Raw genomic sequence first — 26,769 nt, forward strand, 5'->3', positions numbered from 1 at the left:
ACTGGAAATTTATTGGCTTTGGTCAGTCGTGCTCCACTGTTTATTTTTAAGATTGCCCTTCTGAAAACCTGAAATGAAAGTAAAAACGGGAACTGTACCTTGATCATTTCAATTGCATTGATAGTCTCTGTTTCCTCTCCGGGGAAAAGCTCAAGAGGAGGAAACCAAAAGTTAGCGTTGTGTTTCAAGTGCACTTCAGTGGAGAGCGCAGTATCACCACCACCTCCTGTAAGTTGCTTTTAGTTTACTTTCTTGCAGCTTAATCCTTTCGAAATAAAGCCATTCTGTGATTTGAGCCATTTGTGAATCGGCGTCACCGCAAAATAACGATGGTTATTCACAATTAGAGAAGTAAATACGTTCGCTGATTGATTGTTGTCACTGATACTAAAATGTCCTACTTTTACCTAAGGCACCTGAAGGGAAAATGTCCCGCTCGTACCAGCCTCTGCCGGACAGTGAGGGCTCAGACAAAAGGGTAAAACCCAGGGCGTCCAGCATCAGTACACCAAACATCGTGTCGCATGTACTTGTTGCACCTCTCTGATCCGTGTGTGTGTGTGTGTGTGTGTGTGTGTGTGTGTGCGCGCGCTGTCAGGGCTCCGCCAGCTGGGTGACAGTGGCTGTGGCAGTGGGCTGTGTGGTGGTGCTGGGCATCCTGCTGGCTGTCGCTGTGCTGGAGAGACCGAAAGCTCCGGAGAACCATGAGACCCTCCCGGGGAACTCCGCCGCAGAGCAGTGCAGGTCAGCAGACCGTCCCGCTGCGTCCTCCTCCTCCTCTGCCTGTGGATCTGCACTGATCTGTCATCAGTGCAGAGGAGGAGGTGTAAACTCCCCACTTCGTAATATGAAATAGTGTCGGGACGGTTCACTGTAAAAAATAAATAAATAAATAAATAAATATAGCCAGATAGATGGTTAGGCAGATAGATCTTAAAGCATGTTCATTTAAGATCATTAGTTCAACCCTGCCTTGAAATTATTGCATTGAATGGTTAAGTCAGAGTTCATATGCTGACCTACCTCAGAGTGTGAAATTAATACAATAAATTCATTCAGCAGATGCTCAGTCATTTTGACAAGAGTTTATTATTGTTATTTATTTCACTAGTATGGAGTTTTTACCATTAAGTGCACCAGATTCTATTAAATATTGCGAGTAAGGATTGAATCGCATGCTAATTTTCATTAAGGTGGCTATTTCAATCTTTATCAGAGATGGATCACCTAATACAGATATCAACAAGTGTCTGTTCTGCACCTTAGTTCAATCAAGAAAGAAGCATTTTCATTTTAATGCAATGTTTGGTAATAAATTACCGATATTTCTTATAAAGCTCATAAGATCGCTTTATTAAATTCTTGGTTTTTCAACACAATTTTGTGGCAACTCACAAACTCATGACTGTAAGGTATGCAGTCAATAATTAGCAATTTTGAACTGAAGCCGACAAACATGTCAATGTTAGTTAATTTTCCACAAGCCATCAGATTTTTAAACACAACCAAGTAACAGGGTGTCCAGCTGGTCTGGCCCAAGTGTTTCTATTCTAGGATACAAGTGTTTACAAACATTATTTATTTTTCCTTTTTCTAATGTATAGCTGGTGTGCTTGTATGACTGTGGATGTCTTCAATTGTTGTTTTATGTAATGTCATGAGAATTCTCTGCTGCAAATCAAATTTCCCCAAGGGGACAAATAAATGCATAATAATATAGAATTATTAAATATTCATTTGATTCACAAAGTTGCTCTTTGAGTTTCTGCAGTTCACCATGCCGGTGTGTTTGTTTCTCCTCTAGAATGACCCTTGTGGAGAGCATTCCTCTACATATGAAATATGAAGCTAATGCCACATTTGGGGTCCCTCTGGAAACAGTCTGGGAGGATCTGATTTCTCTGGCAACAGAACAAGTGGATGTGGCCTCTTTCTATTGGACTCTAACTGGTGAAGATATCAATGTCAACTCCTCCTCTGACCTACCTGTGAGTCGTCAAAAATGACAGAAATCAACATTAAAACACTGCAGATAAACATAAAAATTGCACTCTGCGCTAAATAAAAAATAGTCACCCTCTAGACCTAATGTGTGTCTGTGAAAATGGCCCGTGAGAGCATAAGTCAGCTCTGTTTGTGGCAGGGACGGGATATTCTGGAGAAATTTGGAGATTTGCCCTCCAGGAATGTGTCTGTTCGAGTGGTGACCAGCGTTCCCTCCGTTCCTACAAACTCCACCGATTTAGAGATCTTGAGCCAGAAAGGTTTGGAAGAACTTTTATTAACGTCTACATTCAGTGCAAGATATACTTTAATTTATACTGCATTGTTGTTGTTGTTGTTTTGCTGCCACTCCTCTGGCAGCTAATGGCTACAAGCCCAGTTAATACATGAATCAAAACTCACGCCAGCTTCCTCATGTCCCGCTCTCCTCATTGGCTGTCTACAGGAGTGCAGGTGAGGAGGGTGAACTTTGGCCGCTTGACGAAGGGCGTCCTCCACAGCAAGTTCTGGGTGGTTGACAGAAAACATCTGTTTATTGGAAGTGCCAACATGGACTGGAGAGCTCTCACACAGGTGGTGACAAAAGCAGACATCTTATCAGTGCGTCACACCTGTGGCTTTGACACAGGGTTTCATAACTTCCCTGAATTTGTATCGTAGGTAAAAGAACTGGGAGTGGTCATTTACAACTGCTCCAGTCTTGCGGAGGACCTGCAGAAGATCTTCCAGTCCTACTGGGTGATGGGTCGCCACAACAGCTCCCTGCCCGAGCCCTGGCCCTCCACATACAACACAGCCATCAACAAATCCCAGCCCCTAGTGGTGAAGGCCGACAACGTTTCCTCCAGACTCTACCTCTCAGTGAGTTCCCCGGGTTTCACTCTCATTTCCCTGTAAAGAGATGTAGTCATGCTGAGGGGAGTCTAACACTGGCCAAAACAAACATTAAAGGAGAAGCAAAGGGGGAACTCAGTGTTAAAAAAAAAAAAGTTTCAGTGGGACAAAATTATCACAAGATCACCCATGACAGCAAATTAAATTCTGCAAACCATCTTCACCAAGAAATCAGAATTCAGTAATCCAATGAAGTGCTTCTTCCATATTTCAGGATTTCTACAAGTCCTGAAATAAATCTTAAAATGTCTTAAATTATCATGAATATATTTATTAATTATTTTATTAATATATTTTGCCCACCTGTGGCACTATAGTGAAGCTTTAACAAATGTGTGTTTACAACCAAGAGCTTCCAACCTTGTAATTTGGATTAAATTATTGTATCTAATGTCAATGATTTACAGTAGGCTTAACGGTGTGGAATACAGTTCAGTGGTGTTTAAATCTTAAATTCAGTTTTAGTCTTAAGAATGTTATCCTATTATCATTAACCTATCATAACCTGTCTTTTATCAGTTTTTCAGTGATTATTTTCCGTTCTACCTGGTATTAAAAGGGTGTAAAAATTCTTAAATTCAGGTTGATGAAAGCCTGATGTGTGTATTTTTTGCCCAGGCGTCTCCTCCCTCGTTCTGCCCTCCTTCGCGGACGCAGGACCTGGAGGCGATTCTCTCCGGCATCTCAGGGGCTGAGCGCTTCATTGATGTAGCTGTGATGGAGTATTTCCCCAGCACGCAGTTTGAGCAGCCTCGGAGGTGAATTTTGATCTAACAGGGCTGTGAAGGGAACATTTTTTTTTTTTATCTGTTTCCATCAAGCTTTGCACCACTTTGCCCTCACTTCTCCACTTTTGCTCCCTCTGTTCAACAGATACTGGCCGGTCATCGATGATGCCATCAGGACGGCTGCGTTCGCTCAGCATGTCAAGGTCCGGATGCTGATCAGCTGTGGACGGGACTCTAACCGAGCTATGCTGCCATTCCTAAAATCTCTGGCCTCACTAAACTCCCCCCGCTACAAAATCAGCATCCAAATAGTAGGATACCACATGTAGAATATTGTGCCATAAATAGTCACTCTTACCCTCAGGGGTAAACACAACATTCATACCAGCACTTTTGCCCTCGTTTTTTTCTATTAACGCCTGACTCTCTTTCAGAAATTGTACATTGTTCCCGTGGGAAACCAGTCTGACATTCCCTATTCCAGAGTCAACCACAATAAATTCATGGTAACTGATAAAGTAGCTTACATCGGTGAGTAACAGATTGGCACTGAGCTCATTTCCTCTGATTTCAAACTGCTTGGCAGTGAAATTCCTGTGTGCTCAAGAATTCAGAAACACACACATCATTTGCTTGGTAACCAGCGAATGATTGACAGGTCACTGTGTTGTTCCCCAGGTACCTCTAACTGGTCAGCAGACTACTTCTTAACCACAGCCGGAGTGGGTCTCGTGGTTTCCCAGCATGCCCCGCAAGCCGTGTGGAGGACCGTCCTGCAGGACCAGCTCAGACAAGTGTTTGACAGGGACTGGAACTCCCAGTTTGCTGTGCACCTCGCCGACTTGGGTCACCACCCGGACTGCTCGCTATCAGAGGGCTAGAGAGCCTCATTTCAGAGAGGCTCACATGAAAACTGTACATTATGTGATATTCAAGCCAGAGTGGTGACTTAGGAAAATGTTATCTTCATGTCAAAATCAGCTGTAAATATCAACTTGTCTGTTTTGTTAAAATCATTGTCCATGTCGTAATTTTCATCATATTCTTTGAAGTAAATGATAAAATCACTAGGCATTTTTTTTTTTTTTTTATAAACATAACCGTCACATTAAAATGGATAAGCATTGTATCATTTATGTCATGAACAGCTGTCTGCATTCATACCCTGATGCACTTCTACCAATGAATAACCTCAAGTAATATTTCATAAGATTTACATGGGAAAGGGAGCTTAATGTTTATTACATTGCTCATATCCAAATATGAGTTGCAGCATTAAAAAGAGAAATAACTGTGTGTTGTTATGCATCATGAAATAAGTTCTGCTTTGCATCATGCATCTGTTATGCATAATAAAATAAAGACATTTGTCTAACTACATGGTTTTATTCAAGTACTATTTTAGCTGAGAATGAGAAGTGGGTGTAATACCTCTCCGGTCCAGCAGGTGGCGGTGTGACAAAGCTCAGGGCCGCAGAGTGAGGGCGCAGGGCGGGGCTTCGTCTTGTAGTACGTGTGCTTCACAGCGGCTAGCTTGCCTGTGAGTGAGCTAACGCTGCGGTTGAACTGAAGAGCCATGGTGCTGCTGGAAAACGACTCGGTAGGAAATAAACCATAATACTACATTGTTTTTTTTTTTTCCAGTGTCACATCTAGTTGTCATTTTGTCGCTAAACGTGAAACCAGCACTGTCCGCAGTTAGCTCGCCGGCTGTAATGTTCACGTTAGTCAAGCTAGTCAGCCAACTGACTGGTTAGCTAGCCGGCTAGCATCTAGCCAGCTGGGTTTCCCAAATGAAAGATAAAATGTGCTCTGTGGTAGTGCTGGCAAACATGTACGGTGCTTTGTAGCCCAGACGAAGCCATATTTTTGCAGTGCCGGAGAGTTTTGTTAAAATATTTGATTTTGACTTGCTCGAAAACATAATTTAGTGAAACTGAGTTATGCTAACGTTTCGTTCGCAAGGGCGTCATGTTGGCTAAAACACAGCTAACGTTAACCAGAAACATGTAGTTCTTTGATGGCAACAATCTGAATCAATATAAACTGTATTTTGAATTTAAGGTAGTCACAAAACAGGTTTTATAAATATGTATGGACGCGTATTGAAACACCGTAAGTTCAGACACACTTTGGTGCCGTGTGCGTGTTCACGTCACGGTGACTCTGCTGAACACGCATAAGGAAAGAGTTTTGGGTGATATTTTGCATGTGACAGTAAAGTTGTCGTTGTTGGTGTTTGCTTTCTGCTGTCCAGTTCCTGACAGAGCTCACACGGCTGTTCCAGAGGTGCAGGACCTCCGGCAGTGTTGTCATCACGTTAAAGAAGTGTAAGTTGTCTGCTCTGATCCAGCTAAAACACATTGCAGGATTAGTCAAGGAAAAGGGCAGTGAGGAGGTGTTTGTGCAGCATATTAAAGTTGGAATGGGTTGTGTGTCACGTTGCAGATGACGGGAGGACCAAGCCAGTCCCCAGGAAGGGCCACTCGGAGTCGTTTGAACCAGCAGACAACAAATGTCTCCTCAGAGCCTCTGATGGCAAGAAGAAAATTAGCACAGTGGTGAGCTTGCTTGTTTTCCTACATTCATGTGTTTATAATTTCACCTGCTGAGACTGTACACAATCTTTAAACTACCTTCCTTGCCTTTTCAGGTCAGCACCAAAGAAGTAATCAAGTTTCAGATGGTGAGTTAATCTTGAAGACAGCATAAGCGTCCAGCTTTATGTCAGTATGTATTGTTGTTTATGTATAAACTTGATTCTTGACTGCCTTTGCAGGCGTACTCCAACCTCCTTAGAGCTCACATGGATGGACTGAAGAAGAAAGACAAGAAAAGCAAAAGCAAGAAAACCAAAGCCACCCAATGAGCAACAGACTCTGTAATACTTTGGGTGCCTGGACTGGCCTGTTCCACCTGAGGGATTTGGGAGGGGGGTTCCACCTGGCTCGCCCCTTTCACCTGAGGCCTCACAATCACTGTTTGTCCACCCAGTGACTGCTCCGACATCCTGCCTCTGTTTGCACAGCCGTGCGTCTCATCCCTGTCCAGTCAGTGCCATCGGTGGACTGGGACAGAAACCCTGATGATTTGTACCAGTCAGAGGACGCAGCAAGTCATCTTTATTGAGTTACGACAGCCCACACCACCGACTTCTGCTTTGGAAACGAGTTGGCAACCGCTGTGTCATTCTGGAGGGGCCACAATGATAGAGCCCTGTGGTTAATCGCCTTTTTTAATATTTCTTTTAAATGTTATTGCCCCTGTTTACTCGTACGTTAGCTCTGTTCCCATAGCTCTAACCTATGAGTTGTCGGCATGTTTCAGTTTGACTGCAGCTCTGCACAGATTTTATTTAACTACTCAGTTAGGACGTTTTTTAAGTGAGACATGTATGCATAGGTGCTCCGAATTACACAACTAAATCTGACTACAGAGTGATGCCATATTATGACTTTTTTTTTTTTTTAATGAATGTTCAAGTATCTGACTTGGCTTCATATTGCCTGTTTTTCTTTTCTTTTTTTTTTAAGTACCAAGAACCTATTACTGTTCTGTCCTTTGTTTTTTGAACTGGAGATGTACATTGAGTTCACATTTTGAAAGGCAGTGAAAGCAATCCTCTTAAGTTAAACGTCTGTGTCATGCACGGTATAGTCTGATTTCATATGGTTAACTCCAGTGTAAATAGTTTAGAGCAGCTTTAGAAAGGCTCAGCAGTGACTTAAACAAAATGACATGTATTAATAAAGTAGATTTACTGAAAGGCATTTGATTGATGAATACAGACAGAGCAAAATATTGGCTGAAAAAAAAAAAAATTAGTTTATCCCAGTTACGAGGCAGGCACAGCCACAGCTGTTATATTTCATCAACCACGGTTTGTGTCTCGCCATGCTACAGTGTTTCCCAATCTCACTGAAGAGGAATACAGCAGATTTTAAGTTGAGAAATAAAGAGCTTTGTTAAAATTCACTGCCTTTTTTTGTTCCATCTGGGAAATACTGGACAGGGTTACCCAAAGGAAGGACTGACTGGTCTTCTTTTGCCATGGCTTACCACAGTTTTGAGGTAAACATGAGCAATGTAGAAAGCGAGACAGTAAATACACTATATACACAGCCACATGTCAGTGCTGGATGTGTGAAAACAGTCCTGTGGTTGAGTCGGGCTCTCATAGGGCCGTGCTCCTCTTGTCCGGTCTCTCCTTTGGGGAGACGGCTAGCTGCCGCTGTCGGTTGCTCTCCTCCTGGTATCCCTGCTTCATGAGGCCGGTCACATACAGGAACATGGTCTGCGTCACAAACAGTACAACAACAATAACAACATGGGCAACAGCACGCTGCAATAGATACACCAGTTGAATACAGGGGGGAGGTTGAAGCTCTTTCAACCTCTAGAGGGCAGCAGAGGTCACTTCTGAATGTAAATAAAGAGGTGCAGGAGAGTAAAACCACTTTAAGATTATTTCTATTTGTCTTTTAAGGCTCTTTCACGTAATTATTGGGAGAAGCTAAGAGGCTGAAACATGCTATTTAAAAATCTCTACTTTTAAATTTCCTTATTTTTAAAATGTTTTTGTTTGTTAATAAGCACAGACTGATTTTAAAACAAGAGCTAAGTAATCAGCAGTATAAATAATTTGAAATAAAAGTTTAATTAAAAATACTAAAAAAATAATTTTGCCAGATTCAATATGAAAAAGAGCATTTTTTTTTTTTTTTACCGCTGTGGTGTCCTCACCCACAGGTCAAGTACAGCTGTCATAACCAATATTTTGCTCCATTTCACCAAATTTAGTGGGCATGTTTCCAGTATGTTTCCAGTATGGTTCCATTCAACATGTAATCCCAATAGCTAAGAGCGGCAGTGTGGTCTGTGAGCACCGCTGCATTAATAACATAAAGGACGCTGATGTGGCATGACACAGTGTGACAGAGCCATGCTCCACATTCTCAATATGTTCATTTATGGGTCAATGAGGAGTGCATTTTCACATCAATCAAGCCCGCGTCGCTCTGCCTCTGCGTCTCATCTTGACAAGTTACATGACGCATGAAAGCCACATGGAGAACTCTGGCTCTCACACACGCTGGACGCAGACCATCATGCGTTGCTATTGATGTGATGATTATATCCATTAAGCCTATTTCACAGGGCATTTACGCAGGGTGGGTTCCTGGTAGGGTCACTGATTGACACCCACATGCTGAGCCACAGAGGTGAGGCGGAGGCTGAACGATGCCTCCTCTTACCTTCCAGGCCTCCTCCAGCTCAGGTGTCCATCTGTCCTTGAGGATAGGCTGGACAGCACAAATGAATTCTGCTCCGACATACTGCAAAATAATGAATTCCATATGAGCTATTTCATTAAAATGGTCAGTAATGTCCTACATACCGCGGTAACAATGCAGAGTTATTCAGCTGTGCTTACTCGCATGATTAAATTGAATCTTAAATTGTGGATGTGCTTCCGTTCATTTAGTGGTGCCACTGTAGGCCGCTCCGTGTATTGTTGAGAATAACAAAGCAGTGCTATTAGCTGAGGCTGGACTGTGTGTACTTCTCTACCACAAACAACACAGCATGGCAGTACTCAGACTGCAGCTTTGCACTGTTAGGATCTTTAGGGTCTTACGCTGTAGTATTTGGGTGGGGCATTGTAACGATAATGGCTTTTTCCAAGCTCCAGAGCCAGAGTCTCCAGTCGCTCCAGCTGGTCCAGTCGAGCCACACTTTTCTCGATAAAAGACATCACTCTGAAAGACACAAACACTCAGAGTGGGTTACTTGGCCTGATTGATCTGCTATTGAATTCTCTTCAGGAGCAAGTAAACACAGACAGATATATTTCCATTGTAGATAAATACATATATATGTTAAAAATACGGTAAAATTGGTGGTTGTAGACTATCAAATGCCAAGAATAATGGTTGAAATTATTGCCTGTCAGAGTATTTTGTCCTTTGAAAACATTTATTTCCTTTTCCTTTTTTTAATTTGTTGCTTGCAGATACGTGTGCCATAATCCCACTGCAGAGTGAGTACGTGACAGTTTTCATGATGAATATGTATCAAAAGGTTAGCGTTGGTTTAGCTCGCTCTGCCTGGCTGCCACCGCACACAATTTTGTACTAATGTCCCTGAGAGCGGCTGAAGGGCCATTTGGCCTTATCAGTGAATTTGAAAGCAGCTGGTTCACGCCGGGGTGTATAACACGTTTGCCTGCTCCGCGCTGCTGTGATGTCACGGCAGTTCTCTGCACCTTTAGGTCCTCAGGCATAATTGGCCCCGTTGGCCTTGTGTGGAGAGGAACACGGTGAAACAACAGAGAAGTGCCTGTGACAGATGCTACAGACTCTATGCACAGCAGTTTAGCAGGCAACCTTATGTTGATATGACAACTAATGGACTGCCTGTGGCATTCACTGTAACATAGGGCTGGGCGATATGGACAAAATTAATATCATGGCATTTTTAACCAAATACACCAGTATCGATATTGTGATGATAGTGTAGGGATGATGACATTAATTAAAGTTCAGTTCCATTGAGGTCTAACAGAGCCAGGGTGCTGCTGTTGTTTGGAAACACTCTGCTGCCCTGAGTCTATCACAATACATGGCTCCCAATATGATTTATATAATCATATACTGACACTTGGTTATGTTATGAATTGGATGACAAACTAAAGTGAAACAATTTAATTCCAAATTACCATTCCAATGTATTAGAACAGAATTAGCACAGTGCATTTAAATGTAGATGTCACATTCAATATGAAAATGAAGTGAACTGTCCCACAGTATTGTGGGAAAATATTGAGATACTCGGCTGTATTGATATTTTTGCACAGCTAGATTCATTGACTGTGTATGCTGTTGTATTGGGCTGGGTGCTATACTATCCTTGGCAGGCTTGGTTTACTCTGTGCTGGAGCGCCTGCAGACCCGCCCTCCTCTGCTTCTGATTGGCTAGTATCATTGCCTCCGCTGGTTAGGTTGGCTAAGGGTTAGGGTTAGGGCTGGGTTGCAGGACGTCCCAGCTGGCATACTGGGTCTGCAGGCCCAGCAAGTCAATTTAGTGTCTCCTCATGTCGTGAGGGGTTGGTGACTGACCGTAAACCATGAGCCCTGAGTTCCCGGCTGGTCCGCAGCCTCTCCAGGTCCTCCACGTCCCGGAACAGGAAGAAGACGTCTTTGCATTCAGGATGGGTCTCAAACAACCTGTTACCGACGACAACAAGAAGCGGCTGTTGTGAGCCTCTGGGAACACGGATGATAACTGAGCTGACACATTCACTCCCACACCAGATCCAACCTCCCTCTGACTGCACACTGTTCCCAAATTAACATGTGACAATGATACAAAATTTCCAGTCAGTTTACGTGGTTCATCAACATGGTGATTAGCCATTTCTCTCTTATCGTCAAGCAATTCTCCCCATCTCCTTCCTTCAATAGAGATCTGATTGTGCTTCTTTGATCATACGCCTTTTCCATCTTCTCATCACTGCTGCCCTCCACCCTGCTTTTACTCCCAACAGCTGCAATCAGCAGCAAGGCGGGGTGGATCTGTGAGTTAGCCTGGCAATCTATACTCACATTTCCCCCTGAGCTGTGATGACTTGGCCCACCCTGCCAACTCCAAGATGAAGTCTCAGTTGAACGGATCATCTTTTCTTACTAAACTAAGATTTAACTTCAATCATTTGCCTTTACCAGAGACTTTTTTGCACATTGGCATGCAATCAGAGCCTTATAATCATGCTACCAGCAAACAAAGAGTGTCTTCCTCTGAATGTGTGTTGTGATGTGCACACACACTGGGATGCAAAGCTCGTGGTGTTTCTGCCTCATCAGACGATACGTAGTGAAAAGCTGCAAGAGAAATGTGAGAAAGAGGAGTAATGATATGCAACAGAGGCTGTGAGGTGGACTTGTGCGTGTCAGAGCGCGGGCATATGGCACGCACCACGGTCCACCGAGCTCCCAGGGCATCTTCTTCATATTACTGTTTTGTTCAACTTTGTTTCACCAGGTACTTCAGTTAAGAGCATGAGGATGACCTGTTATTTATGTTAATTAGCCCAAGTTCAAGTTTATTTGGAGCCTTTAATTACTGTCTCAAGAGGCTTTACAGGCCTACAGTTTATAGAAAACAAAACTACACCCCCAGCATTAATGATCTACAATACTACTTGCGGGTGGCACAGCTCAGAGTGCTTTATTCTATTTTCCATTTTCCTGTTATTTGCCCGGGGCCTCCAGCTCTGGCCGCCCATTCCTGATTGTGAGACGTATAACCTCTGAAATACAGTCCAGTGTCCTTTTCAGTGAATGCATTAGATGCCTTTGTTGGCCCCTTGATAGACAGATGAACAGAGGTGTGAAAGATGTGATGCTGGGCATGTCTCTCTTAATGGCTGTTGTCAAAAATATCAGCAGCTCTGCACTGTTTGACAAGCAGAGGATAATTGCAGAGACGTTTGTTGAAATTCAACATGACACTGAACTGGCCAGCCCTGAGTCTGGGCTCAACAACAAATGGGTGTTTTCCATCCAGGCCTCTCACATGTTTTCATTTTATTCCCATATTCATATACTCATATTCTTGTTTTATTCTTCTTCATCCTGTAGTTTATCTCAGTGCTTTTATGTTTTAGTAATTTCCATTTAAAGCACACGGTAGCTGTTGCACTGTTGCAGGCTCAATTTAAGCCCCAAAATAATCCTAATTCATGTCACACTGATTGAAGTGCAGGGTGTCTGAGCACATAATGTTTCAATATTTGCTGCTCAGTATGAGTAGATTTTTTGGAGAAATGTTTCTTATTTTAGAGGAGAGCTATAACTGGATTCCTCTGGCTCTAAGTGAATATGAATTTTGCTTTCTCACCGTTCAGCTCGCTCTACTCGCCGGCTTCACTGCTGAGAGTGCAGGGGAAATGACAGCTTTCTTGGTGGACACACCGACAGCATGAAGACAGCTTGGCATTTTGCTCCATTGTGTGCACCTCTTGAGGACAAAGGCATACATGCATGCACAACATATGCATGCATAAACAGCAGGGCTGGTGGAATTTTAATTAGCGACATCCAAAGGTTTTATTCAGAGGTATTTTGGTACTCTTGAGCTCTACGTTCCTGCGTGGAATAATCGTTTTGTTCATAAATCTGAAAGAGGACTAGCTTCTTGACAAACAAACAGAGTCCAGTGTAAATACATGAAGCAAAGGGGGAAATACAGGTGATTCCAGATGACAGATGACTTGAAGCAATTCACATTCATTCATGAGATCCTAGATTTGGCAGCCTTGGGGCCCTGAGCTGGCCCTTATGCACAAGAGGCCCCTGTAGTTCCACGGTAGCATGCTGAGATGACAACATAAACACTGTGTTGGCCAAATTGTATTGGTGATAACCTGACGTCCAAGATCTACGATGAGTGAGGTTTGGTCTGCTTTCTATTGTTGCCTACAAAAAGTTTTTTTTTTTTTCCTTTTAATTTCTTAATGGGTGACTTTCATTTTTATTTGAGTAGCTTTCAAACAAGGTATCTTTACTTTTACTCAAGTATGAATTTTGATGACTTTTTACACCACTGATCATCTTCATCATCATCATCATCATAATCAGCAGTATGCTTTTTTTCCTCATTGCTGATGCCTTTAATCTTTGTACTAAGCATTGCCTGAAGCTGTGTGGCCTATTATGTAATGCTGGTCAGATGTGATATGAAGTGATGACAGAGTTTGTGTGTGTGTGTGTGTGTGTGTGTGTGTGTGTGTGTGTGTGTGTGTGTGTGAGTGAGAGAGAGCGAGAGAGAGAGAGAGAGAGAGAGAGAGAGAGAGAGAGAGAGAGAGAGAGAGAGAGAGAGAGAGAGAGAGAGAGAGAGAGAGACGGGGGTTGGGGGTGAGGGTACTCTGCTCCAAGCTTTCAATGAAAACCAGTGGGTCAGTAGACACAGGGATATGTGCGCTTTCTGGCTTGAGGTGGTTGGGCACTATGTCAGCGTCACATTGAATCAACGTCCCCCGCTGAGCCTCCTCTGGCCCGGCCCAGCCATGCTCCGTCCATGGCCTGGTCACCAAGCACGTACACACACACACACACACAGCTAGGGGTTCACTGTATGGCCAATAAGACACTGGAGTCGCTGAAAACTCTACATTTCGCCCCTACTGTTTTTCAAGGTCAAACTCAGCCAGTCTGCTTAATTACAGATGTGCAAATGCAAAGCTTTACATTTTTTTTTTAAAATTTTGCATGTCATGAGCGCATCGCAGGCACCCTCCGCTCTGTCTGCATCCCTGCTTTCGTGGACTTGATCCCAACATGATTCATTTTATCCTCGGGATGAGGCTTGAGGCGCTCTTGCGCTTTCCCAAAATACAAATCCATATTACATTCAGTCATGTGTCTGTGGTAGGCTACTCAGCAGTTAATATTCCTATGGCTTTACTGAGACATAACTAGTATCCTTCAAAAATTCAATATAGTTTTTCCATTTTGCTCTATTATTTATCATGCTTCAAACAAGAGACAAATGCTGAATAGGTTTAGGTTTAAGCATCTCACCTGACGAACATAATGATCCCAACTTTGGCGATATCGTCCCGGATAACTTTCCATGACTCCTTGATCATCTGGATCTGCTGCTCGGTGAGATGTGCAGGGGCAGCAGCCTCCGTGATCTTCTCCCCAAACTCTGCTTTCGCTGCCACACCTGATATTGCGCAGCCCATTCTTCATATAGACTATGAATAAGACCACAGCGAGGAATTGGCGTCGACCTTAACCTAAAATTTGTTGGGCTGTTTGATTCTGCGCCAGACAGGAAACCTGGTGATCCTGGCATCTGGTTGAAGTAGCCTGTCCTCTTGCGCCCTGCACTGCACTTGACCAGTCGGTTTCAAGGACCAGTGTCAAGATCACCACAATAACAAGGCACGGCTGCTAGGCAGAATTCAAAATAAAACCCTCCATTATGTACGCTCGTTGCAGCAGCTGTCTGACTTCCAGTGACGCTTTATTTTGAAGGAAGGAATCCCTCCACGTCCTGTGCAGCTCCGGCCGGCTTCGTGCAACTTGTGCAGTGAGGAGAGAGGTTCAGCAGCGCACTGTCCTCAAAATAACAAGAACCTGTGGCACGATGGGCGTGGCTGTGTAGTAAATGAAAACATGGATAAAGGGATTTACTCACTGATACACTCACACACACACACACACACACCAATTTGTCCATCTTACACACTTACAATTGAATTTCCAATAGCTGCTCCTGCCTGCCCTTCTGAACATCACTTGGTATTAACAGTCTCATCCAATCACTAAGAACTGTCAGGGAAAACATATTACACATTTAACATATCAATTCATGCCTTATTTAAGTTTTACCATAATGGCATAACAGATATTTATTCTCAATGACAAATACATTAATAACTTAGGCGTTGTACGATGTGGGTCCAGTGGGTGTTTCTGTCACTTCTTACTCTCGACTGCAACACAAGACAAGATAAATTCCTTGCACGTGTTATGCACTTTGTGATAAAACAGTCCAATAGTCCTATTTATCCTCTCATAATATGATGAAAGCGCGTTGTCCGTGCCATGTTTCCAGTGTGCTACAGCAGGTGGATACTGTATGTTCTGTTAACTCACTAATGGTAATGGGTACATGCAATTAACAAGCCAGTACTGAAGTATGCTAAATTTAGCCATGGCAGGGTAAAAGGACTCCTAGGGACGTTTAACATCTCTGGTTTTATTGAAAATATAGGCGATTTCAAGTATGCAACAATGTCCTGCTCGTTTTCTGGAATGGAAAAGTAAAGGGAGGCTACTGGTCAGTATTCATATGAGGACAATCGCTTCCAGATATACAATTTCATAAATAACATGAAAGAAAACATACAACACACAGAGAAAGAGAAATAAAGCTCCAGTGATATATGAAAACAAAATCTTAGAAGCAGCTAGACATGAGAGCTGAGTGTTGCTGTAAGCCTTCTTTGGTCTCAGGTCAGTTTGTGATGAGATTTTGCTACCAGCATGTCCCTCATCTATCAGACTGCAGAAATCACATGGATAAAAGGCCCAGACTGTATTTGTTCATCTCATTCGTTTCCCCCCTAAATTGTAGCTGATCATTCACATAGATTAAATGACAATAGCGCTTTAGTGATTATAGTAAAATCACCAAGAGTGGGTGACAGAACATAATAATGAAGCAAAGAAAGAAGGACCTATTCCCCCCAATTGCAACACAAAGCACATTTTTTTTCTATTGATACAGTGGCCTTTATACATATTTCTTTTTAGAAACTTTGTTTTGTACAGTGCAGACAAACACCCAATGTACAAATATTGCATTTACACATTCTCAAGGAAAATATGCTTTTCCCTCGACCAATAAGCAAAAATATCCCTTTTACAGTTTTGCTCACAACACAAATCATCACCTATTGTCCACTACAGTGACACAACAAAAACTATTGTGCCTACAAAAAGTACAAAAAGAACTCTAGAGGACAATATCTGAACGCTGAAAAAGAGAAGATGACTGGTAGATAACGTCACCATGATCATCCCATGGTGGTCAAGAGAAAGACAGCATAATTCCTGATAATGATGAACATGTTTTATACGATTCAAGTGTTCATGAGCTTGAGCTCAAGCTTTGGAACTTCTCTCGCAAGTTCTTCACTAAATTACTTTCCGTCTTCTTCCCTGAACTCAGGACTACAGACTTCTTGGCACAATCTAGGCCCTCGCGGAGGAGGCTGCCCTTGTCTTGGAGTTTGCTATTTTCTCTTGTCGTTAGTTCATGTTCTCTTGGCCTGGCACCAGGAACCCTCTCCACTATGACAACCTTGTGCTCACTGGGCAGAGCGGGCTGACTGGCTATGTAGCAGCTCCTCACAGGTTCCTGAAGGTTCTGCACTTCATGGAGAGGCCGAGTCACAAGCATGTGATCCAAGGAGCTCCATCTGCACAACGGGGGCTGATGCTGAGGCTGGAACCAGTCCTTGACCTGTGAACTCCTGTCCTGGTACACTGTCCTAGGCTGGGCATCAGGAGAGTCCATTAGAGCTCTGTGGGGGTCTGAAGAGTCACTGCAGTTAGTCGAGAAGCTAATGGGTTTCCATAATGAACTACTCGATGTGTCAGTGCAGCACTCCAGCATCCTCTCTGGGACTGAGCAGCTACGAGCCACTTTTGTGTGATGGGAGGCCCCCGGTTCCAGCCGAGAGCGAGCATATTTGGAGCGCAACTCCTGTACATCAGGCCAGTGGAAGGTGTCTGTCTGAACCGGGCTGGTTGCTAGAAGTGTGTTGGGGGACGTGACCTCGGAGCTGGCTCCAGAGCTGGGGGTCTGGGCTGGGACTGGGGAGCGCAGCTCATGGATAATCATGTGATCATGAGTGTTCAGGGGCAATGTAAGGTTGGTTTTACCTGCATTAATACATAAAACAAACAATGTTTTAGAGTGCTCTCCAAACATATGCTAGTACTGTGAAAAATATGAATCCAAAAGAAAGCAAAATACTTACTTACCCTTTTCCCTCCATTGCGTTTTCTCCTCATGGACAGCAGGCATATTCTTAGAGCCTTGCTGATTTTCAGAGCCTCGGTTCCTTGGTCTGACTACAGGCCTGTTACTTTTGATGCGCTGGCTATACTGACGTGCTAGCTGGAAAACCTTGTTTTTCATCTTCCCCATGTCTTGTAGTATCTGGTCATCATCCATACTCGATCGCAAGCTAATGATCTTAGGTAGTGAAGCCCGGGCTCTGCTCTTGTCTTGGGACTTGGGAGTTTTACTCAGCCATGAGTCTTTCCCAGATCCACCTTCCTTGGTTGTAATGGTTGTCGGGGTTGAGATAGGGGACCCCTCTGAGACAGTGCTTATCTTTGTCTCTTCTAAAATGCACAGTGGCTCTTCTCTGGATTTTAGATTTGAAGTGTCTATGCTGTTCTCTGTTTCTTGTGTCACCTGTGATGATGAGTCATGAAGTCTCTCCTCCTGAATCTGCCAGATTTCCTGCTTCTCCTCAATGCTGTTATTTACCTCCATTTCCATGTCCTGCCAAACCTTGAGCATGTCTGAAGAAGGTCTGAACTCCTCATTTGTTGAAGATTTATCACTGACACTCTCGGATCTAGCCTTGCCTTCCACTGTTTTCTGTGGCTCAAATTTATGACTGGGCTCCATCCTTTGATTCTTTTCTAAGCCAGGAAGATCAAACACAGACCAGGAAGTGGGCCGGTTGTGAGAGGTGCCCCTCCTGTGAATTGGGGCAGCCTGATCTTGAGGAATACTGTTAAGCTGTCTGCTCAGGTGTCTGACCAGACCTGCTGGGATATAGGAGAGGCTTTCTCTGCGCTTGATACTAAAGTTAGCGTCTTGGTGCTCAGCATTCTCATAGTATCTTCTGATCTTGTGGATGAGGAGGCGGTCCTGTTTGGAGAGTGTTGATCTGCGTTCCACTTCCATGAGGGGATGTGGTGCAGGTTCATGGGCAGGTGGTGACTGGTTAGCCCCTGGGGTCAGCTGTGGCTCCAGAGAAGAGCTGGTCAACACTTGAGTCTTCTCCTCAAAGTTTATGCAGAGGAAGGGGTTGTTTGAGATCTCGCTGCCAAGTGGGGATGAGGAGCAGTCCAGGGAGTGCAGGTCCTCTGAAACCAAACTACTCCGTCTGGACAAGCTGCTGACAAAGCGCTCAGCAATCACACCGGCCTGGTCTAGTACAGAGGGAGGCAGGATGCTCTTATTGTCTGAAAACACTTCCTCCTCCTCCTCTGAGAACTCACTATTTGTCAGCACACTAGTCTCCTCAACTTGGAGGCCGGAGGAGTCACTCTCTCCTTCCTCATCTTCTCCAGTTCCTCTAGAGGAAATATCTTCAAGTTCTGGGGTGTCACCTTCTTGGGGGTGGGATGGAAAGACAACAGGAGACTCAGGACACTGTGAATAATTCCCCTCCAGCTTAGGGTTGCTTTCTGTCTTAGGGGCGAAGTTTGGATGGGGCATCTCTTCCATACTGACCTGAAACATCGGAGTGTGTGCAAAATGGAATGTCATTAGTAAAAGAGGCAATATTATCCAGTAACTACAAGCACTCTCCATTTCCCATTACATTAATGGACCAATTCAAAGTCAAACAGGCAGTTTAACATATAGCATCCACAATTTACAATGCATGTGTTACAGCCTATAACCCCTTCTGCAGCTTTAATATATTGACCTATTCCCGTACATAGCATCCAAGTGTGGTAAAATTATGGAGACACTCTGATCCCATTTCCAGCTTGATTGCTAATAATTCCTCAATGGGCCATTCCCATTATCCTTGGAGAATTAAGCGGTGAATGCAGCAATTTCTGTGGTTTTAACAGTACTGATTGGGTTTATATCACCCTGGCCTGCCGTTAATCTAATTTTATATCCAGGTGTTGTCTGCTGTGGTGGAGTGATTGTATTGGCAAAGGAGTGCAGTTTTGACCTGTGAGAAGGAGATAAGCGAAGGGAGAGCAGCCTGTCATACTTTGCTATGATGTGGAAGCTGTTTCACTCAGTAACCAGGTGAATCAGGTTAGAACGGCGCCTGTCCCCAAAATCAAATACCGCCTATCTAAATGAGAGTTCTGACCACAGGGCAGCAGTGTGTGTGTGTGTGTGTGTGTTTGTGAGTGTTTGTATGTGAGGTGGACAATTTAATTTCAAGACCTAAAAATATACTCCAAGCACCAACACAGCCTCAAGGATTCTTTGATACAAAATGTTGGGCTCATGGTCAAGGTCACCTACTGGGTAGCAAAGTCCCTTAAAAATCTTTATCATAAGAGTCCTATTAGCTTGCCTACATTCACAGAGAGATGAGATCAACAGCAAACAATGAACAAGTGCCGTTCAATGTATGCTACGCATGGTAATTAGCCTGGACAACAAACTGTACAGCCCCAAGGGCATGTGGGCGGATGGCCATGCTTTGACACAGTTAATTATACATGTCACATGCAGTTTCACAGACACGTGTCATCATGGCCTGGTAATGTGTGTACAAACATTGTATGGTTACGTCAGTAAGTACCTGGGTGGCGAGGGCCTCTTCTGCAGGCACCTCACTGGGTTCCTCCACCTGGCTGAAAGTTTCTACCTCCTCACTCAGTATGGTTTGTTGTTCAGCAGCATTGCCATCACCGTTTCTGTCCTGTTCATCCTGAAAGAACAAGCCATAACATGAAAGAGAGAGTAGAAATTATTCTAAATACCTCTTCTGGCAGCCAACTGTGGGGCAGCATGAGGCAGAAAGATAAGTGGATATCATGTAACACTGGGCAGACGTTTCATGGACGTGTGTGTGTGTTCTACGATCACCTTTGAAAAATCCTGTAAGACAACTATAATGAGAGTCTTTCTACTGAAGTGACATGAATTCATTCATATTCACAATGTTGCTATTATAACAGCCTTAACAAAGTCTTTCCAGTTATGAAAATTCAGGAGGGAAATACAATTGGAAAATATGATTATCAAAGGGCAAAGCTCTGGCTCCAACAGTGATCATTTAATTAGATAGGCACATTAACCTTTGAAGTCAAACACCATTCATCAGGGCACATTAAGCCAGTGGTTCTAATGCAAATGCAGGCATTGTTTCAACAGTATTTTAATTTTTATTAGCACATAATATTCAGGATCAATTATATCCATGAAATCATCATCATGAAACACACCAGATATTAGAATTAGACATATACAATCTGCATGCATCTTGAGTGAAGACTTGAGTTTCACCTCTACATTCAAGAGTATTGACTGTTAACATTCTGGGAGAGCTTGAGTCCATGCAATGCGTACAGAGAGTTTGAACTGAGTCATCCAATGTTGCACAGCTAACAGTGGCAGGTGTTAGTTAATTTTGATTAGTGAAAGTGAGATATGGAGGCTGGGGAAGAAGAATGAGAGATGGAGGCTGGGGAAGAGAGAGGGAGAAAGACTGCAAGAAAGTACTGGTACACCAGCTGAATGGAGGAACCTATGAAATGGGAAACCCGTAGGTGGCAGAAAGCCTCACCGTTGTGAAGTGAGTAGAAAGCAAAGCCCTGGCCCTATAGTGCCAGCAGGAGATGGCTGCCAGCATGGAGCTGGCAAAGTCGGCTACCTGGTCGTCTCCCATCAGTATATCCTCCTTGTAACTCTCCCCTTCCTCTTCCTCCTTTGCCTTCTCTGCTTTCTCCAGCTCCAGCCCACCCTCGCTGGGTGAAGAACCCAGTGCAGGGTCACTGCCAGTAGGACTTGGCTGCTCCAGAGAGTCCCTTCTGGGGCTCACATCCTCCTCCATGCAAGGCCTCTCAGCCTGGGGCTCGCCTACACTGGAGGCCAGCGTACTGACACTAGCGGCTGAGTGAAGGGAGCACATGTCCCCCAGCAGTGCACCCTCACTGTCTGCATGCTGTAGCGTGAAGTCATAGACATGTGGTTTGTTATTGCAAGGCCGGTGCTAGAGCTGTGCTTTGATTGCAACTGCAAGGCTGTGAACAGGCTGCTTTAGCATCGGGTGAGATATGATCTTTCAATCACTATCAAATCAAAGAAAGTGAATCTGTGGTCTCAGGTCAATGTAAAGCATAAAACTCTTTCTTGGAAAAGTTCAGTTTTGAAATGCTTAGGTCAACTTTTTCTCACTTTTGAGTCTCTTGCAATGGAAACGGAAAGTTTAAGTTGCTGAGTCAAACCAACTGGGTAAACCATATCTCACCACAACACACTAAATGAATTGATGCTTTGCTACAATGGAATAAGCAACCTAAATGGGGTAAAAACAAATAAATGCATGGACTTCTTTTGGATTTTAGACACTTACCTTTAAAACAGCTGCACGAAGAGCAAGAATAAATAAGAAGGGAGATAAATAAAAGAGAATGTCAGTAACACTTACTGAAACACTGAAAACAAAAACAAAAACCCACACAAGTGAAATGCTGTGAGTATGATAACACAATATGAATATAATACACCTCATCTACAACCATGTTCGGTATAAATCTCTCTTTTTCCATAAGCAATAATCATTGTGGCAGTTGTTGCTTTTGGCCAGGTAGGAGAGAGGCTTTGATGAGATAAATAAAATAGAAATGTAAACATCTTCCTCTTAGAGGCTCAAACTGCCCATGATGCAATTAGCCAGGACATGATAACCTCATCACTCAGGAAGATGGAGAGGATGACATGAAAACTGCATCTTCATTACTCTGGTTTGAAAATTGATCTGCACTGGGAGCAAAGAGGAGCTGGGGAAAAGAATACTGAGGATTTCTCTTTCATAATGGACAATTAGAATAGATGAGAGCAGAGAGAAGCGAAGATCTGAAGGCAAGGATGAATTTTACTATTGAAAAGAGCTTGTGTATGACAAAGCCTTCCACCAGTGTGGCATATAATTAAATTCATTATGGGTGAGGCCAGCAGAGTGTGTGAGCGTTTCTTTTGATCTGTTTTCCAGGTGTCTTTAAGGGAGAACAAAGCTTAAGTGCATTGGAGATGTGGAAAGCTCTTTTTCCTGGGACGCTATATAGCCTATATAAGGGTTGTGAGGCTCCTGGGTCACTGGACAGTAGCCATTAAATGACCCTTAGTGAGTCATGGTTAAACAAAAACAAAAACAAAAACAAACAAATACACACACACACACACACACACACACACACACACACACACACACACACACACACATATATATATATATATATATGAACAACAGCACAATATACCAACCTTTTGTGCTCCTCATGATCTGCTTTGCAGGCTCTGAAGGTGTAAAAAACAACAGAACAGAATGGGTCACAAATGGCATCATCACCAAAAGCACTTTATGAATATAACTTCTGTGCATTTCTGTGGGATGGGATGAGTAGCGTCAGGTCTTTCACCTGATCTTCTGCGTCCATGTCGGCGTCCAAGAGGGAAGTCCTCAGCTTGGCAGGACTCTGCTTTCTTAGGCCTCTCGGGACTGTAGCGGTACTTCCCGGGATCTAGGCAACGAGAGGACACGTCACATCACTCAGAACAGCAATTATGGAAACAATTTTCCCCAGATACTAGATGGGTTACAAGGGTTACATATTCCTGGTAAACTCTCTCTTTGACAGCAGCATGTTTTGATGCTGTGGCAACAGTTAAATTGGTCCTTGTACACTGAAAGTTACTCTATCGATTTGGAACACTCACAGATGGAATCCATTTCCAGCATGGCTTCTTTTGCCTTAAAAGAAAAACACAGATGCAGGTTTATTACAGGGTTGTTCTTTGAATACCTAATGACGTAGAACATCTGTAAGAAGGACAGTGTTGTTTACCTTCTGTGGGACGATGGTATGGTGGTTCTCAAGAATAAGCCTCTTAATGTTATGAGCCCAGAGGCGCTTCTCCTCCACCGACTTGGCCTGCAACAACAAGCACTTGTCATTTAGAAAAAGTCACTTGCATTAATAAAGCCATGCCATCTTGAGGCATGCATACAGAAAATGGTCCTATTACAGTGTAAACCAGCGGCTTTCGAGTGTCTGGGAAAGTGTGTTTGGGTGTGTCCTGCTGCTTGGTTCACACAGAAAAAGACTTCTTGAAAAAAAAGTAAATAATATCAATATATACTGTATATATAAGTCAAACATTACATTAAGCTTGTCAAAATGCAATGAAATCAAGATGCACCTCTATTCACACCAGCTCAAAGCTTTGGTGACATTTTTGAACAGTCCATTGAAATTGAGTATTATGTCTTGTGTAACTGTGCTGCAGTGTTAGACAAGTCACAGTTAACATTTACCTGCACTGTATGGGGTTGCTTGGGATGCTTGAAGTGGATGACGCTGAAGAGCAGGGGGTCCTTAGCACTGTCAAGTAGCATTAGGGTGGAGCACTGCAATCACAATCAGTGTAGTGATGTAGGGTGAACCCACTTCAACTCAGTTTTGCCAACTTTTGTTATGTGACAAGTGATGTCTTTATAATAACAATCTCATTTAATCTCGCTGTCTTATCTGACATCAAAGTTTTCCTCACCTCAATTTTTTCCAATTAAACCACTGATTAATGAAAAAACATCAAAAACCATACCGAGATATGGGTCTTGTAGACGTAGTGTTCCCCTCTTTTCTTGGTAATGAGGAGCACCTTGTCAAAGAGGAAGAGTGTGCGGGTGTTCTTGGCCCGCTGGACATGAAAGGTGCCCTCCAGCACCAGCTCGCCATACGTGGTCAGGTCAGGACCCTTCCAGTTGATCAGAAGAGACTGTATTTCCTGCAGATGCACATGAAAGCACACACCCGCACACATGCTGTCAGCGGTGTTCCTTCAGCATGAAAGAAAATAAAGGCCTGTATTGGATGTTGTTTCTGAGCCTTATAAAATACACCAACAAAGAAAACAAGGTAGGTGGTCTCAATCTGCGAGGAAATCATTCAAATATCTACAACCACAAGGCCCTCTCACACCTTAGAGAATCCTTACAGGTCAATAACAAACTGTGAATTGTGAAGGGTTATGGATTTGCCTTGGACAATTTCTTCTTGAAGATTTGGGGCTTTAAAATACATTTTAACACAAGAGATGGAAGTTGGAGGGTTGCCTCATTGAGAAAAGCAGATATGTGGTAATAAATCACTGGAAATGCCTTTGGGCCTTCCAGACCCCTGTAGAAGCACCAAGAGGTACAGTAGCACTGTGGGGGTCTGAGTGGAGAGCAGACATAAAGTAAAATAAGGTCAGCTGAAACACTAGAGAACCACTAAGTTTGACCGAAAAAGAAAAAGGGGGGTTCTTACCTGCACTCTGACAGCATGCTCATGTTTCCTCTTCATATCATTGATGTACCAGGCCACTCCTGTCATGGTGTCTATGGCCTCCTGAACCACCTCATAACCCTCCTCCTCTTGGTCAAAGTGCTTCGCGATTTCCTGTTGAATGGATCAGGGAGTAAGAGCTTGTGGGATCAAGCAGCAACTATGGCTGAGAGGGTGTTCATGCCCTTAACACTGTCATAAAGACAAGCGGTGACTGCATGGATAACTTGCTAATGCCTCCCCGAAAAGCCATAAAATATGAGTGCAACCAAACATGACCTTAGCTAACAAAACTGCAAAGTTTTGACACAGGCTTGGTAAGTAATACATTATACGAACACCACATGCACTATATTTATCTATTTATAACAAACCCAAAGTCTGAGCATTTGAATATGGTGTAATTAGCATGTTACCCATGGTGCTCTCTCTCATCTCTAAAACAGTGATGAGGGCTTAAAGAGTAACCAAAACCCAAATGGACATCTGACTAAAGCATGACATTTAATGGTGAAAAGTGGGCTAGGGTGCCAGGTGCCAGGTGATGTCACTACCTGCTCTCCTCTGTAGAAGACATCACCTGTCACCATAGATCAGCTAATAGCAGCACTGTTGTGGAGGAAGCAGAAATCTAACTGGGGAAACCAGTAATAGTATACCGACATATAAAAACAAAAGTCTAATACGCTCTTACGGCTGCATTTCCAAGTCAAGAAGTAGGGAGAATGACCACTGAGGACATGTTTACCTGAAGCAGTAGGTGATACTTCAGGATCCTCTGGACTGGCTTGAGGAGGTAGGAGCCCAGAGGAAGGGAGCGCTTCAGAGAGGCCTGCCGCTCCCTGAAGAACTTGGCCAGGGTTTTACTCCTCATGCAGTCAGTCAGCGCTGCCACTGAGCTGAGAGACAAGAGTGAATAACATGAATTATAATGTTACTTGGCTGACGACTATTTAAAAAGTATACAGAATGAGCATTTTGTCTTGCTACTTACTTGGGGTAGTTGGTGCAATACTGTGTGTAGATCTCAAAGTATTCACTCTGGGAAACACAAGACAGACAAACAGATCAATAGTGGTCATTTCCTCGAGGACCTGATAGTGTAGTAAATCAGTGTGAGCGAGACAGCTCCGCTCACCTTGTCTACAAAGCATCTGGCAACAGCCACAGGGTCATTCTCGCACATGTCTAAAGACTGCAGCAGCTCACTGAAACACACAAGAGGACAACACAGGAAGTAAAATGTTAACAGAGTGAATACGCAGATACTATGTGTGGGAACACACAACAACAGAAGTGAAGGAAAGAGAGAAGGCAGAAAGAGAGAAAGGAATAGAGAAAGACAATGGATTAAGCCTGTAACTTTCCAACTAAAATATGAAGGTCAGTGGAGATCCAGCAATCAAAGTAAACATCAAGAAACAATACTCTGGCAGTAATCTCTATTGGATGTTGCCAGATTTGCGCCTTTGCTACAAAATAGCGCCACTAGAGGGTGACATACACAATTAAACATGGACATTCTGGTGTGTTTTTAGACACTAAAGCAAGGGAAAGTGGATCAACATGCATTTGGCTGGAAATCAAACACACTACACGCACACACAATCTCATCAAAGCCTTTTCCTGTGCTGAGGAAACCTGCTGGGTACAGTTGTCAGGTATTATAATATCATATTTATGCTTTGCACAGTATGATCTTCAGCTCAGAGAAGTACGCATGACTGAGTAACCGATTTGGTTTGCTCAGGGCAGACCTTCTGGAGCCTTAGGACCTGAGTGAGTTTCACTACATGGATGATCAAAACCCCACACATCAACCAACATCACACATACTGCGCATGTAAGCTGTTTACCTTAGTTACCCAATTACGGATCAAAATATCACAATCAAACACAACCTGTCACATCACATTCCATAACTTAGATCAAAGACTCTCCATCTATGTGACTTGGCTGAGCAAACACAGTCAATGTAACAACATTCATGGGGCATGGAAAATGTCTTGGAGTTGAGATTTGTACTCGGTTTAGTGCCAATATTTGTTCTTAATGCTTTGTCAATAATATTTAAGGTTGGGCAAGGCATGCATGCAAAACAAAAGAAAACAAAAACAAATATTTCTGGCAAACTTAGTAAAAGCTTTCAGCCTTTAAGAAAATAAAAAGGTGTTAGAGTTAAGAGGAAGAAAGCACAACACTGATCAAATAATCTAAGTGTAAAATATCAGCTTAATAATGGAAAGAGAAGTCCTGAGACAGCAAAGTCAGTCAGAGCTTTGAATGACAGC

The 26,769-nt window shown here is 43.3% G+C and overlaps 4 protein-coding genes across 6 annotated transcripts in view; 2 read left to right on the plus strand and 2 right to left on the minus strand.

The window, feature by feature from the left end:
- The first annotated feature begins 159 nt into the window (after positions 1–159).
- Positions 160–4,995, plus strand: pld4 (phospholipase D family member 4). The gene is made up of 11 exons (XM_030081899.1): positions 160–228; positions 413–478; positions 599–744; positions 1,805–1,988; positions 2,144–2,264; positions 2,450–2,577; positions 2,665–2,865; positions 3,517–3,656; positions 3,772–3,937; positions 4,061–4,157; positions 4,305–4,995. Exons 2-11 carry the CDS (start codon positions 428–430, stop codon positions 4,505–4,507), a joined length of 1,437 nt encoding a protein of 478 aa, XP_029937759.1. The 5' UTR covers positions 160–228; positions 413–427; the 3' UTR covers positions 4,508–4,995.
- Positions 4,996–5,095: 100 nt separating this feature from the next.
- Positions 5,096–7,521, plus strand: srp14 (signal recognition particle 14). Its single transcript, XM_030081938.1, has 5 exons — positions 5,096–5,226; positions 5,884–5,956; positions 6,075–6,187; positions 6,280–6,312; positions 6,406–7,521. The coding sequence occupies exons 1-5, from the start codon at positions 5,203–5,205 to the stop codon at positions 6,493–6,495; spliced, it is 333 nt and encodes a 110-aa protein (XP_029937798.1). The 5' UTR covers positions 5,096–5,202; the 3' UTR covers positions 6,496–7,521.
- Positions 7,522–7,712: 191 nt separating this feature from the next.
- xgb (x globin) lies at positions 7,713–14,485 on the minus strand. Its single transcript, XM_030081927.1, has 5 exons — positions 14,207–14,485; positions 10,745–10,852; positions 9,265–9,385; positions 8,882–8,962; positions 7,713–7,920 (listed from the first exon to the last, which is right to left on the minus strand). Exons 1-5 carry the CDS (start codon positions 14,371–14,373, stop codon positions 7,801–7,803), a joined length of 597 nt encoding a protein of 198 aa, XP_029937787.1. The 5' UTR covers positions 14,374–14,485; the 3' UTR covers positions 7,713–7,800.
- Positions 14,486–15,375: 890 nt separating this feature from the next.
- The window catches only part of LOC115380699 (pleckstrin homology domain-containing family G member 3), a 36,192-nt gene continuing 24,798 nt past the window's right edge, over positions 15,376–26,769 (minus strand). The window contains exons 5-19 of one of the 3 annotated variants that reach the window (XM_030081865.1): positions 25,617–25,686; positions 25,473–25,519; positions 25,227–25,377; positions 24,461–24,592; positions 23,754–23,936; positions 23,464–23,556; positions 22,994–23,080; positions 22,866–22,899; positions 22,568–22,669; positions 22,413–22,445; positions 21,502–21,512; positions 20,800–21,090; positions 19,726–19,854; positions 17,189–18,680; positions 15,376–17,086 (exon numbers count right to left, since the gene is read on the minus strand). In XM_030081865.1, coding sequence (XP_029937725.1) covers positions 16,290–17,086; positions 17,189–18,680; positions 19,726–19,854; positions 20,800–21,090; positions 21,502–21,512; positions 22,413–22,445; positions 22,568–22,669; positions 22,866–22,899; positions 22,994–23,080; positions 23,464–23,556; positions 23,754–23,936; positions 24,461–24,592; positions 25,227–25,377; positions 25,473–25,519; positions 25,617–25,686 — 3,652 coding nt within the window. In that variant the 3' untranslated portion in view covers positions 15,376–16,289. Of the gene's footprint in view, positions 17,087–17,188; positions 18,681–19,725; positions 19,855–20,712; positions 21,091–21,501; positions 21,513–22,412; positions 22,446–22,567; positions 22,670–22,865; positions 22,900–22,993; positions 23,081–23,463; positions 23,557–23,753; positions 23,937–24,460; positions 24,593–25,226; positions 25,378–25,472; positions 25,520–25,616; positions 25,687–26,769 lie in introns of all 3 variants that reach the window. The other 2 variants (XM_030081864.1, XM_030081866.1) reach the window with 2 other exon arrangements.

The sequence above is a fragment of the Myripristis murdjan genome, chromosome 22 (assembly GCF_902150065.1).
Source record: "Myripristis murdjan chromosome 22, fMyrMur1.1, whole genome shotgun sequence".
NCBI classification, from domain to species: domain Eukaryota; kingdom Metazoa; phylum Chordata; class Actinopteri; order Holocentriformes; family Holocentridae; genus Myripristis; species Myripristis murdjan.